The following is a 13609-nucleotide window of genomic DNA, read 5'->3' on the forward strand; positions in this document are numbered from 1 at the left end:
CTTTACAGAATGCCCGCGAAGGTTGCGGATCGTCTGCGGAATAACACGCCACATAAAGTGATGCACAAAAAAAAATTAAAGCCGTTTTACTCAATGTGAAAGCTGTCAGAAGTGCAGAACAGTGCTTCGCCATAATGGGCTGTTATGCGCTCACTGCTACCACCCCATGCAATTCAAATTTCCCGCCTTCGCATTGCTCGCGCGCCCCCTCCGGAAACTGCACCAACGGGAGTTCTGTTCTTTTTGTGCTTGCTTTTCCTCCCGCACGTGCCGGCGTTGCACTGCCACTTTTTTTCGCTTACTATTGTAAAAACCGACCCAACGAGCGTTCCTAACTAAACGAACGTGGGTGCTGCCGGTTAATTACGTATATTTTGCCTCAAACGTACTTTCAGTTTTCTTTGCGCTAAACAACGCGGAGATGTATGACAAGCGCCAGCGGTTAACGAGTTTCGAACGCTTATGGCTATATCAACCGCTTGCCTTTCAAAGCCTCTGGGTTACACCGCGACGACAACGGCTATGACGGAACACCCTGTTTCTCTACTTGGGTTCAGCGAGCGAGCTACGACGACAAGGCGAGCTCCTAAAGGGCACCCCACTTTAAATGACGGGAGAGGTAGGGGGCGAATAGTCGTGCGCAAATGCATCTCGTAACCTGTGCTGGCATCCTACGGCGTTCTATACGTGGACGCTCAACTAGAGAGGCAAAACGAGGAAAACGAGATTGAATATCTGCGAAATCTGCGGTGGGCCCGGCGACTGGAAATGAGCTGTGCAGGGACACACGGGAGCAGGCGGCAAATGATGCGTGGAAGCGGAGAATCAACGTTCCCACGCTGCGCGCGGCAGGGAGCCCCAAGCACAGGGGAGGCGGCCACTGGTACGACCGGGCACCCAGTTTATAGCCCCGACAAGACCTAGATCACACAAAAATGTTATCCCAGTTCAAGCGAAATGTAACACAAAGCAGACAAAAATGGAGGACAAACGGTCCCCCGATAGTCACAAACAGCTCGCATTGCGCAATTTTCTCAGGTAAACGAAGTCTCCGAAAAGTAACGAGTTCTGTTATATCACTCCAGCGCGAATATGCAATCTGTCTGAAGTAAGGCATTGAGATTATTGAAAATCACCAGGAAAGAACGATGGCCAGGAGGATAACTAGCAAAAGTGTCGTCATCCTGCCCTGCGAAAGCTGTTGTAAACCACTGCACACGCTGATTGGACGGGTATGAAATGTTCGTCGCTGTGTCGACGGGCTTGTCGCTTGCACTCGGCAGTAAATTCTGCGTCCTGACGCATGCGCTCGGCGTCTTGGGCGAGAACTGCAGGGTCCCGCGTGGGTTTTTTTGGCTATGACACAAAATTTTCCCTCCAACAAGAGGCTAACAGCTTCGCTGTAAAATAAAGGAAGTCGCTGGAGGTGCCAGATCCTATAACTAAGGTGGTTAGGCCGTTTTTCATGTGAGGGAGGCGGAGGAATAGCTTTATTGTCTGAGGGGCCATGACTGCCCTGGTGGGGAAGGAGAGCGACGCGGAGGGAGGACAGGGAATAATCGAAAAGAAATCACTGTTCAAGGTTCAATCACTTGGAAGCGTGGATAGCATTTCAAAGTATATGGCTCCGTGAAGATATAGTTTGTAGATTTCGTGAAGAGATAGGTGTACGTTTAACGTATACGTTTATGACAGCAGTCGGTCCAGGTTATCACACCAACTTGTAGAGACCACTCGTTAGTGAAAATTCAATTATTTTCATGAGCGCTGATGGTCTGCTCGAACGCGTTGCAAATGCGCTTCTTCATCGGCAAGTGGGGAACTAAGGTACAATAGTGGCTCGCGACCAGCCGTGAAGTGTGCACAGTGCCATACGAAATTATATAAGTTAGGGGTGCACGTATCGTCCCAATACGGGCAGCGTTGGATGTTTGAGCTGGCTCCGTGGGTCCATTTGTGTACTGCATGAGGGGTTAGTGTCGTGTTAGCTTACACCTTATTAGCTATCGCCTGCACCGAGCTTGTAAGCGTCTTGAGCGGGGCCTAGTACACCCACTGGGGTGGTATCTTGCAGCTTCTTGCGACACTCTGCATTTCATTTCTTCAGGTAAAGTTGCCAGTGTGGTCGTGGTAGGTGTTGCAACGGGGCACTGGAAACCACCGGAGGTGGTGCTGTGGTAGTACCTGTATATCAGGCTTTTGAAGCTGTAAGCTGGAATAGCACTTCGGCGCTAGCAGCGCTTATGTTGTGATAAACAGGGTGATGTTGTGCCTTTCTCGCAATTGAAGGATCGGGTGAAGGAATGGTTTGTGTCGGAGAGCGGGAGCGGACCCCTCGTTCGTTCCTCATGTTGGTGAAGACCGAGGCGACCGCCACGGGCTTTTATGAGCGCCGTCCTCACTACACCCACTACTACACATCGCCGAGTCAACGAAGTGCGGGCCGTCTCAGGTTTAGTGAGAAGGCGGCCATAATGACAGTTATGAGAACTAGAATAAGTCGTGAAGGGCGCCGTACGGCTCTGCACAAAAGGCTTCACCGCATGACGCCTAGCCAAGAAGGGAAGCCAACAGAGAGGGAGAAAAGAAAACAATTACGAATCGTGAAATAGAAATTCGAGTTACATTTCGCTTCTAGATAAGCGTGCTTATCTAATAATGCAGCTACTCGTAAGGGAATTCAGATGTTTCTAACATTTTAAAGGGGCGCAACTAGGCGTTTCCTGAACACTGACCGCGGGAGGTTAGGGAATGCAGTCACACCCTGGTGTATTCTATTACAATGAACTCAAGCACTCCATTTATCAAGAATAAAAGAAGTATCTTTAGGACCGTATTAAAGCTAGCGAAATCGGCCGGTTAATATAAAAAAAAGCCATAGGTGTCGGGTATGCCAAACTTTCGGCACCGTAAAATCCGCTGGCAGTCGGCTTTTCTGAACACAAATGTACTCGGAGGGATTTCTAGCCTTTCAAAACTCGCAAATGTGTGGGTTGTACTGCTAGCTGTGAACATTAGTTGCCGCGTGTTTGCCAGTGCCGCCGGTGTGAGTTTGGCTCGCCACTTTGTCGAAGATATCATAGTTCGAATTAAGAAGCGGGGTACTTGGGCTGGCCATGCAGTGCGACGAAGTGGCAGCAGGTGGACCACGAGGGTAGCAGACGGGATACCGAGAGACGGGTCCACAAGAAGGGAAAGGCCAATTACTCGGTGATGGAGAGACGAAATAAGAAACTTCAGAGTCCCAGAACGGACTCAAGCAGCGCTGGACAGGAGCAGGTGGAAAACAATGGGAGAGGTCCTGCACTGCACCTGAGTAGGCTGATTGCTGATTATGACTAGTTGTCTTTGTACCTGCGTCCTTGATTTATAGTGGCCTTCTTTTAATGCCATTGGGTATTCTTCATCGCCTCCGCGAGGAGACATTATCACCGGCTTTCTGCATGCAGTACGCTGCTGCGGCACACGCACTGAAAATCAAAGGGCAGTCTCGGCGAGTGTCTGTGCTGTACGAAAAAGCGCATCACAGCTGATTCGATTAACACAACGAGAAGGCGGCGACCTTCTCCATGTCTCTATGATTTTTATGGAGGAGCACGTTTTGTCACCAAACGCTGTTGCAGCTTGTTCATATATCGCCTTATCGTGCAATTAGCCTCTGTTAAATTCCAGGCTACACCCGCCGAGGTGGCTCAGTGGCTAAGGCGTTGTGCTGCTGAGCCCAAGGACGCGGGTGCGATCCCGGCCGCGGTAGCTGCTTTTCTGATGGAAGCGGGAAGTGAAAACGCCCGTGTGTCGAGAGTGTGGACCAAGCACAAAAGAGTTTTCGTCTTGCTGGCTGAGGTTGATTTTTAAAGGAAAGATTTGCATTGCACATAACTACAGCTTGTCCGTCAGTGATGTGGAAAAGGGCTGAGGGCTCCTCCGTGACGCTGAGGGCCTTGTTTCTTTAAAAACTTACTTCTCCCCGATGCAGCTTTATTTGAAGCCCAAATCTTTTTGTGCGCTCGGGACTGATTTATGTTCACTTTTAGTTTCTAATCCCTTGTCCTATACAGCAGTATTAGATAAGCACTTTTTAACTAAAACACGGTGCAACACTTCACCTGAGACACAACACACCCTTCTTGACGCTGTTTGGCCTAGTAGCCCTTGTGCCATTAAACACATCATCATCATCAACATCATAATCATCCGTGCAAAATGTGCAGAATGTAGTTTGAAAAGCTCCGTTCTTCTTTCCCATGATTTTGCAGCAGAGAGAATATGGTCAAGCAGAATGTGTAGCACCCAGCTCCGGAATGATTCTGCAGGCCTATCTCGTTCAAATGCTACCTCAACTAATCACACGAACATGGTCAGGCATGAAGTATTAGTTGACCTGGTACATAAACAGCCGCACATGGTTGACCACACGGATGCGGATGGCCTGCCCTGTTCTGCATCCGCCGTTCACATTTTTATGAGGCCAGGAACACCTAGCCTACGCTTGCCTGTGCTTTTTAGGTACGTTGCTCCGCGGAAAGTCTCTGCATCTGTGGGCGAGGGGACGTTGGCGTGATGCCGTACGATAGCTGCGCGGGGGCCAACCGATGCCGTAGCCATGGTACGTTCCGCAAAACGGGCGTCCCTGTAGTAGGTGTCATGGGTGGTTTCCGGTAGGTGTTCCCGTAGATGCTCTACGTTCTTGATCTGTAGCTAGACTCATGTGATTTGATATGGGTAGCACTGTGATTCTTGGTATGCTCTCTCAGGATGACGGCGGGGGGTAAAGGTGTATCAGCGGTGTGTTAAAGGCCCTTTGGAGCCCTTCAACGCATACGCGTCTCTGACCTGAAGTTCAAGATGGCGCCGCGGGTGTGTGTGTCGCGAGTGGATGAGGGTCGCTTAGGTCAGCGGCGCTCAGCGATTAAAGCCTAGAAATAGCGTCGTTGCTATAGGCAACGTCGTTATGTCGGGGTGCGAAGCCTCTCTTAACCAAGCTCGCAAAGGGTAAGAATGCCGCGGGAGGGCGAGAAAACGCGACGCTAGGCAACGTCCGGGATAGTCGCAGTGTGGCGCTGTAGGCGGGGGCGTTCCAAGTGAGTCGTCTGCTACCGCGCATCACAAAGCAGCGCTCATTTGCTGGAGCGTTACCACTCGCGTTCGCCTCGGTGGAACGACTTTCAATTTTACTTCGAGCTCAATATGCCCCCGAAACGAGTTGAACAATTACGCAATCGAGAAGAAAATAATTTGTTAAGAGGCAGAAACGAGAGAAGGTACGCTTGCGCGAAATACGGGTTCACCTCGGGGAACAACCGTGTTTTTTACATTCTTTTTTTAAATCGAAAGTTGGCCCGGAGGCACAACGATAAATGTGTTCACAGGTATACTAACAAGTTGGCTTCGTCTGTGAGGTCCAGGAGTTGTCGATGAAATGGTCCATGCACCCTGAGCTGTGGTTCTAAAGGGAGGCCAGGGGCGGGTTATTGCCAAATTAGCGGGAAAGAAGGTGGTGATACAAAAATACTGCGCAGAACTACACTGATCCTGCGCTGCTCTTCCAATCCGAGTCATTGTTGTAGTTACTAACTCCAAATAAAAAAACTAAACTGGAAAAATTCGCTCGCAGTGAGCCGGTTATCCGTGGAAATCACAAGAAAATAGAACTAACGTGCTCTTCAAGTTCAGGCTAGTTGCTGACGCGCTGTCGACCATTGTAGCGCCACGGATAAGCTAGGCTTTTTTTTCTTTGCTTCGCATAAAAGTACACACTTTCTTCCGTATACTCGAATACCATGTAGGAACTGAGTGTTTCGTGTGTCAGACAAATGGGAGCATTTATTTCCCGGCTGCATTCGTTGCCCCGAGCGAACCTGGAGGTGTTCAATGGGGGTCCACTCGATGGCCGTTTAAATCGACCTCACGGGCGGTTTTATCCACGTATCCCCGCTGGCAGCACAACCAGCTGGAGAAGCAATGTGCGAAGTTTTGTTTTAAAGGGACCCTGAGACCCTTTCGATAAGCGTTTCACTCTTTCCTTCGCGTCTGGAACCACTGCGAAAGGTATACAGTTATCGCCACCACGAAGCAGCACTACGTGATTTGCTCGTCACACCAGATACGCCTTCCGTTTCTGCTTTGTTTTTGGGGCTTTATTTTTAAAGTTGCTATCGAAAAGCGTTCATTGCTGCAACTGAAGGAAAACCGGCCAACAGCCGCTGCATGGCCTCAGTGACGTAATTCGGGCCGTCGAAGAACGTCAAGACCGGAAAAGAAAGAAAAATCTTTTGAGCGAGTTTCCAAGTTATCTTATGAGCACAGAGCAGTAATTTTTGGCTGAGGCACTTTGAGACCCCCTAATCTAAGTATTGGGTAAGTTGGGTGACTACGTATTGCAAGCATTGAAGATCTCAAAAAAAGTTGAAAAAAGTGTTGCAGGGTTCCTTTAGAAGAAGTTTAAGCGATATTGAACCAAATAAACTGAACGCGCCATTTATTTCCTAGTAGCTTCAGTAAATTTCTTAAATGTAATGGTCAAAAGTCCGGTGGCCATGCGGCCAGCATGTGACAAGCACGACCGGCATTTACAGTCGACCAAATCTTTAAGTGGTGTGTGGGAGCGCGAGGTTACATGCGTCAGCGCCGTATGGCGGACGCCAAGTTGGAAACAGGTCGAAATTATATCCATGCTCAGAAATCACGTTTAGCTGGGCTCATCGTCTGCTAGGCTTTTCCTTCTTAAAGGCGCAACCACATGCAACGTTTTGGCCGCGTCTTGCAACCGTCTGCGGCGCCTGGCGCCGACGCGGAACGGGCGTTGGAGAGGGCGAGCAACCACATGAGACGCGCGAAGAGCGCTTCTCCGATCCAAGTTGCCAGACTTACTTTGGTAAAGGCAGCATCGTTCTGTTTAAGTCATTCTTAATAAACTGAAGAATAATCAAAACTTCAACAAACAAAACACGTTAAATTGATGTTCTATTAAATAAAGTGCTAAAGAGCCGCCAAATAAAGAGCCGCCATGTTGCGTGCGGAGGGGGACCGGAAATTGAGGACAGCAACATCCGGCGCAGACGGCGAAAAAGGAACCGAAAATCTGGGATGCGCAGACACCGGCGCTCCGAGCGCGCTGCTGTGTATTTGGTGGCGCGCTCTGAACGCGCGTCGCCGCGGACGGTCTCCAAACGCGACCAAAACGTCGCATGTGGTTGCGCCTTAAGATCGTCAAAAGACAGAATAATCGCCACTGGTGCACTCTAGTTAAAGATTTGGCCCACTGTACGTGTAATGCGGATTTAGGGTTCGATTGGCAGAAGAGTTTTCTTAAGCCTCGATTATTTCTCTCGTACATGACGCCTTTATCTTATGACAACACCGTATTTATATAACGCCTGTGAAAAACGCATAAAAACATGACACGTTTTGAGACGCATTCACTGTCCATACCTGACATATTTCGTTCGTTTTGCCAGGCTTATAAAGAGTTCCGGCATAAGTAACGCAAGTAATACAGTGTGAGAAATCACCCCGTGTTATTTTGCATGCGCCAAGTATTGGACTTCCTTTGGGTTTTGGATTCGTTGCAACCACATCTCTCAGACAGCAGCGTGCGCGGGAAAGCCCGATTGAAGGTCACCTGGCGTCACTCTCGCCCGACTCTCTTGATTAGCGGGAAATTTCGAAAGGGATGTTAGCCAACATGATCCAGGCCTAAAGGACTGCATGTAATTAGCTCTCACTGACTAAAAACGTTATTCTAAAACACTCGCGCCGGGAGAAGCTGGTGAGTTTACTTCTAACGGTGTAGAATCAACTGTGATCTGAACTGTGTTTATTGATGTTATCAGCGCAAATTTCAACGTTACCATTTCATTAATTTTTCTATGATGTGCTGTGTCCGGGGATTTTATATGTTCAACAATACCACGCAGACAATCACGCCACACGGCAAGAATAAACGCTTATTAGTAGCAAGGCCGTCGAGTCCGTTTAAGTCGCTCCCATTCCATAAAAATATTTCGTGTGTGCAGTCTTGCCTAACTTCATTGACACCTGACCACAGCGCGCCTCTTCTGTTTCTTGCTGTCGCAGGGTGCACCGGAGACAGCACGGAGCTGATAGCAGGTCGGATGACGTGCGCAGAGTTCCTGCAGCAGTTCGCCAGCCGCTACTGCACCCACGGCTACATCCAGAGGCACTGCTGCTACTCGCAGAGCCTGTACTGCTCCTAGACCGTCCCCGAGATGCGCACAGGCCCAAGGTTAACGAACCTCCGCCACCAAAAACGAAGGAAAAAATACGGTGCTGTGCTTTTTCCCAAGCGGAAGAAGTGGACGAACGGGAGACAGCACTGCGAAAAAGTGGTTGCCAGCGAAACGAGGAGAGCGGCGGAAACAGCGGCAACGTTCCTCCGAGCAGCTACGTGCGAAGGCGAACCAGGAGTGTGCGAAAGGCTCCACAGTCAGAAGCTGGTAGTGTTCAGGAGTCCTCTTGTTTTGTTTTTCACTTGTTATAAGAACGTTGTTGAAAATGCCCGGTGAAGCCTCAAAGGACTGAAACGTGGCGGATCTGAGTATGCCACAAATCCTGTGCTGATTCGAGCAGTCTACTACGGGCGTTTGTTGAAACCGTCGCAGACATGTTTGCTCTGGAAGCATTTGGGGACATGCGTGTTGAAGCTGTGGTATAAATATTATTCATATGTGCTAGCAAGCGGCAAATATGTTGGCAACGTGCAAAAGGAGAACGAAGGCGCGCCAGGTACGAGGCAGCAAACGTGTGCTGCGCTTTGTGCCTATGCCGGCATGTCCTTTCAGGCTGTAAGCAGAGGTGATGCCTCGACTGGCCTAGATGGGGAACTTGTCTAAGACATGTCGCTTTTCTTGGACAACGTGGCGAAGCTATTGTACAGGTTCACACTCATGATCATCGGCGTGAATTTGTTTTTGCTACCCGTACACGAGTTGTCTACCCTCGAAGAGAGACCTCCCAGTGATGTCTAGAATGAAAAGTGAAGACTTCAACGTAGCTCTGCTCATCTCTGCAATTGTCCTGGCAAATCGTGATTTGTGATCGGATGCCGGAGCTCTCCATAGAGGTGAAGACAGTCATGTGTTTGTTATTTTGTTGTCCAGAGCATTCCGCGTGAGGAAATTGTCGCATTGAGGAACGGTGGTGCTCTTGTGTTTCGAGCATGTTTTGTGGTCGAGTCCCATTGTGGTAAACTTGTAACAGATGATAACGCGCTCATTCTTTAAGATGTTAGCAAACATTCCTCGCTTCATTTCCTCCGGTCCTGTTTCTCCTTTTAGTGTTATTATTTCTTTCCAAAAGAGAGGGTACATTATTACAAGCGCTGGTTTATATCACCACCCATTTTGTTTCGTTTAAGATAAAGGCGCTTAGGAAGACCGCCATGAAAATGTTTAACAGAGACGATAATTTGTCATTCCAAACTCGGAAATGATGTTTTCATCTATATGCGGCACGTACTTAGCTTACATAAAAAAGAGAAGTTCGACTAATTTTTTTTCTTGTATTGCAAAACAGAATATCAATAACGGCCATTCAGTGTGTTGTGACAAACTAGTTAATTAACGGTGTATATAGGCAGATGAACACGCGCAGTGTGTGCTATGTTGTTCAGTTATGCACTGCATAGGGCTTCATTGTAGAAGTGATAGGTATTGAAATGCTACGCCTTGCTAATCAGTCTCACTGTTTCAAAGCTCGGTTTGGTTGTCCCAACGTTGAAGATCTTTGTGTGTCGCTGGGTTGTAAAACGGGCAGAGCACATCTTCATGAAGAACTTTTAGAGACAACTGCCCACTGTACCCTAACGCATTATTCACACCGCGAATACCACATGCTAATAGAAAGGGTTAATAACGACACAAATAAACAAAACTAGCTTTCGTGTGCGTTGGGTGCCAGCAATGTTGTTGTTGACGGGATCGCGTGTAGAATGCTTCACCGTAGAATTTTAATTGTATCTGTGGGCTCCGAGGGGCTACTTATGATCATCATCTTGGTCGTGCTTTTAAGATCACCTATATCACACCTACGTCACATATCTCTCGTTTTTAGGGTTTTTTCATCACGCACATGGTTCGCCCGCTGGTTTCACCAGGGCGAACGCTTGCGCTCGTGTTTGAATACCGTTTCATTCGAGCTTTTCGAGCCAAGTGGGCACCCCGTCCACGCGTTAAGCGTCCAGCAGACAATACGGTTAATTTAAAATCATGTACCTTCGATGTTGTTTTCCACTTACTGTAGCGATGTACAAATACAAGCGAAACGTGGTGTGTCAACAAGTTCTGTGGAGCCGCTCCGCCAGTGCCGATAAAGCCACCTACGTCCTACCGCTGAGGGCCCCAACGGCGAACCCATTGCACTGCGCGTCTCGGCGATCCCGGCCCAGCCGCTTCCCAGGCCGGCCATTTTCCTCGACTGGAGCAGGAGCGAGGGCAGCGACTCCAGGGAGCCTGCGTGGTCTGCACAACCGTTTCTACCGCCAACGTCATCTCAGGCTAGTGCAGTGATCTGTGAACTGCGTGAACGTGACGCGGCAACAGTTTGTGCTCAGTGATATATCTATGGTGCAACAAGCAGCCGGACGAGGCTTTTGTTGCGACGCCACGTAGACGACAAGAGGCGTTTGTTATGTTTTATTACTTCATTCGTCCTTTCCGTTTGATTGTTTTCATTGACCGAAACCACCCCAATTAAAAAAAAAAACATTGTGCCTGCCGCGAACAGGGCAAATAACGGAACCATTAGCAACCAAGTGAAAAAGTGTGCGTGGCATTTTTGTTGTGTGTGTATGCGTACGTTGTCTGTGTGGCGTTTACGTGTAAGGTACCTGGGTAGACGACAGGGTGGTGCTATTTCTTATCTGAGCGCGCATACTCGTCAGTGTCACTATAGCAACGACGCCATTCTTTTGCTATTTGTTTACCATCGTCCTACCACTTTTTTTTTCATGTTTCAAATTGATGCAGTGACTTATTACGAGAGTACAGCAGTCTTTCAGATGCTAAAAAGCCCGCCCTCTTACATAAGCACCTTGATGATACAAATGTGAACTTCAAACGCAGGTCACAGGTCACAGGCTTCACAGGCAGGTCATAGCTTCGTGCTTTTCTCAGGTGCAGTCAAGGGAATGCACCGGTATTTCTTATTGTGTTCGTTTCTTGTTACAGGCAGTAATAATATCCCCCTCCCCCCAAAATAAAAGTAAATCGGCGTCTTGACGCAGTATAATACACAAATGACGCAAATTTGTGGCCCCTTGTTTGCTAGGTTGTTTGTTGATACCTTACACCTAAGGTCCCAGTAAAAAATTGAGGCCTTCAGAGCATTCTGTTAGCGAACTGGGATAACACGAATGGCTGGTTAGTGTAAAGCGTACTACACTAAAAGGCGTAGATGGTGACTTTAGGGAGTTTGGTGTTTATCAACAGCTGTAGGGTCAGTCAAGAATGCAGTCAACCGTACCCAACCAGGGACGAACGCTGCACGAATCACGTTTTTAATGCGCTTCTCATTTGACTCTAAATGTGCACAAAAGTAATCCAAGTGATCGCATTTCTGCCGTGAGGCGACTTTATAAGAAGAGAAAATCACCGCCCGCGGAAACAGAGTACGAGTAAAAGGCGCTCGCCGAAGATTCGCAACCACCCTGGCATACGTGAGGCGTCTACCCAGGTATCTTATGGTGAGTTCGGCTGGGACGCGTCGAGCTAGAAAACCCTGGACCCTGGACACAGTACAACTGCTGTACGGCCTACGCGTTAGATGACAGAGGGCACTACAGCAATAATGCGACTAGGTTAAGTCCATACCGTGCCTCACACAGCACAGTGCGAAAGTAGCCCTACCTACAGAACTTTTTCGAACGAATGCCAGGGATCACAAGGCTACGGTAAATTTTAGCTGCTATTGAGGAAGAATTTAAAGTTACAGCTACGAAGACTACTTCACATCCAGGCGAGATATTTTGTTCATGCGCTTCTATTCTGTAAGTACGTCCTTAACAGGAACATTGGCCTTATAAACAGCATTTTAGGCAAGTTGTGTTGCTGCTGCTGTAACATTGCCGTAGAAATAAGTAGCAGCCAAGAACGTCGATGGGGCTTCTTGCGTACAGTACTCTGTGAGCTGCGATACACGATTGCAAACTGAAGGGTATGGCAGTGGAGGAACAGCTGCTTGGACGCGTCCCTGTCGGACCTGTCGACAGCCAAATGCCGTCCGGTGTTTTTGTTCTTCAAGTGGCGTGCTAGAGCAGATAATTTGCTTCTGGCACATGCATTCCGCGCGCCGGGGTGAAGCCCTCCTTGCAAGCATGCCTGTGGCGTGCCCCAGGGAGACGCGACAGGGGCGTCAGAAGCGGCTGCGAAGGAGGGAGAGGAGGGTTAGAAGAAGGTTTAAACCCTGCGCAGGTTTAAACCCCGGTAAGCGTCACGGGCACGTAAAAGAAACAACGAGTATCTAAGGGGTCTGTTGCAAACAGCCGTGCTCCCCCTCTTTCTGCTCGTGCCCTGCGCTGACGCCCCTCAGTCGCGTAAACGTGTGCCGTGATGTCCGGCTATCGTGTGGCTACCGCGCCGAACTTCTTTGGGCGGCATCCGAGTTTTTTGTGTCGTCTCACGGAAGGGTATTTAAGAATCATTACCAGACGCGGAAAAAAAACGAAACAGACGAATAAAAACTTCCTTGTTTTTTTCTGTTTTACCATGATGGTCTCTGTGGTCTTCTTATTGAATCGATTGCGGAGAGAACAAGGACGCGTTTTATGGCTCCATATCCATGGTTGCCAGTTTGCGAAGACGGAAAAATTCCCGTCTCCAATATAACACACAGGGGGATGCGGGCAAACACTCACCCACAGTTGCTTTCTATAACCTGGCGTTCGCAGTGTGGCTCCGCGGGCATCTCTGATTCCGAGTTCTAAAATTCCGAGTTCTGAAACCGCGTACCCAAACACAAATCCTTGAGCAGCCACAGGGCCTCCTCAAGGACTTTCAACGGTGTAGAATTTAAGCATCACCATTTAAGCACCAGATATCACGTGCAGGATTTCCAAAAAAAGTTTGGCACCTTTGATAACGTGAATCCTTTGTTGTAGACGTGCACGGCAACCACGGCCATTCGTACGGTAACCATGGAGGGCTAAAGCAGCTGCCCAGAGACACACAAATAAAATAAAAAAATTCCAGGCGCGTATCAAGTCGGCAGTATAGGGTCAGGCTGCACTCCTGAAATAATTTGTAATCCTAGGGAAAGCGCATAATGGTAGTCCACTTTCATAACAGAGGGAAATCGGGTACACGCCCTTTGTAGGGGGCGGGGCGGCCGAGGATATATCTTTCGTTTGTCTTCGGCATGAGAACATTAAGCTAGGGCTGTAATAAAAGCTCCATATTTCAATCGCTTACACTTTGGATGGAATTTGAAAGTCTGGGGCGGTGCATTAAAATGATTAAAATGAAGATATGATTGGTGGACCCTTAAGAATGAGCGAGAATCTCATCCTTCTACCCCGAGAACTTGACGATCGGCCCGGTGCGGACACCCTGCTCCGACTAATATTAGTAATCCGCAACACGGCGTTCCTCGCACG

The 13609-nt window shown here is 48.7% G+C and overlaps 1 protein-coding gene across 4 annotated transcripts in view; it reads left to right on the top strand.

The window, feature by feature from the left end:
- The window catches only part of LOC144159654 (A disintegrin and metalloproteinase with thrombospondin motifs like), a 305956-nt gene extending 293233 nt beyond the window's left edge, over window positions 1–12723 (top strand). For all 4 annotated transcript variants that reach the window (XM_077691280.1, XM_077691279.1, XM_077691281.1 and 1 more), the window contains exon 9: window positions 8077–12723. In XM_077691280.1, the coding sequence (XP_077547406.1) occupies window positions 8077–8216 (140 nt within the window). In that variant the 3' untranslated portion in view covers window positions 8217–12723. The remainder of the gene's footprint in view (window positions 1–8076) is intronic.
- The last annotated feature ends 886 nt before the right edge of the window (window positions 12724–13609 follow it).

The sequence above is a fragment of the Haemaphysalis longicornis genome, unplaced genomic scaffold (assembly GCF_048455015.1).
Source record: "Haemaphysalis longicornis isolate Haplotype H1 unplaced genomic scaffold, Haemaphysalis longicornis Haplotype H1 scaffold_10, whole genome shotgun sequence".
In the NCBI taxonomy this organism is placed as follows: domain Eukaryota; kingdom Metazoa; phylum Arthropoda; class Arachnida; order Ixodida; family Ixodidae; genus Haemaphysalis; species Haemaphysalis longicornis.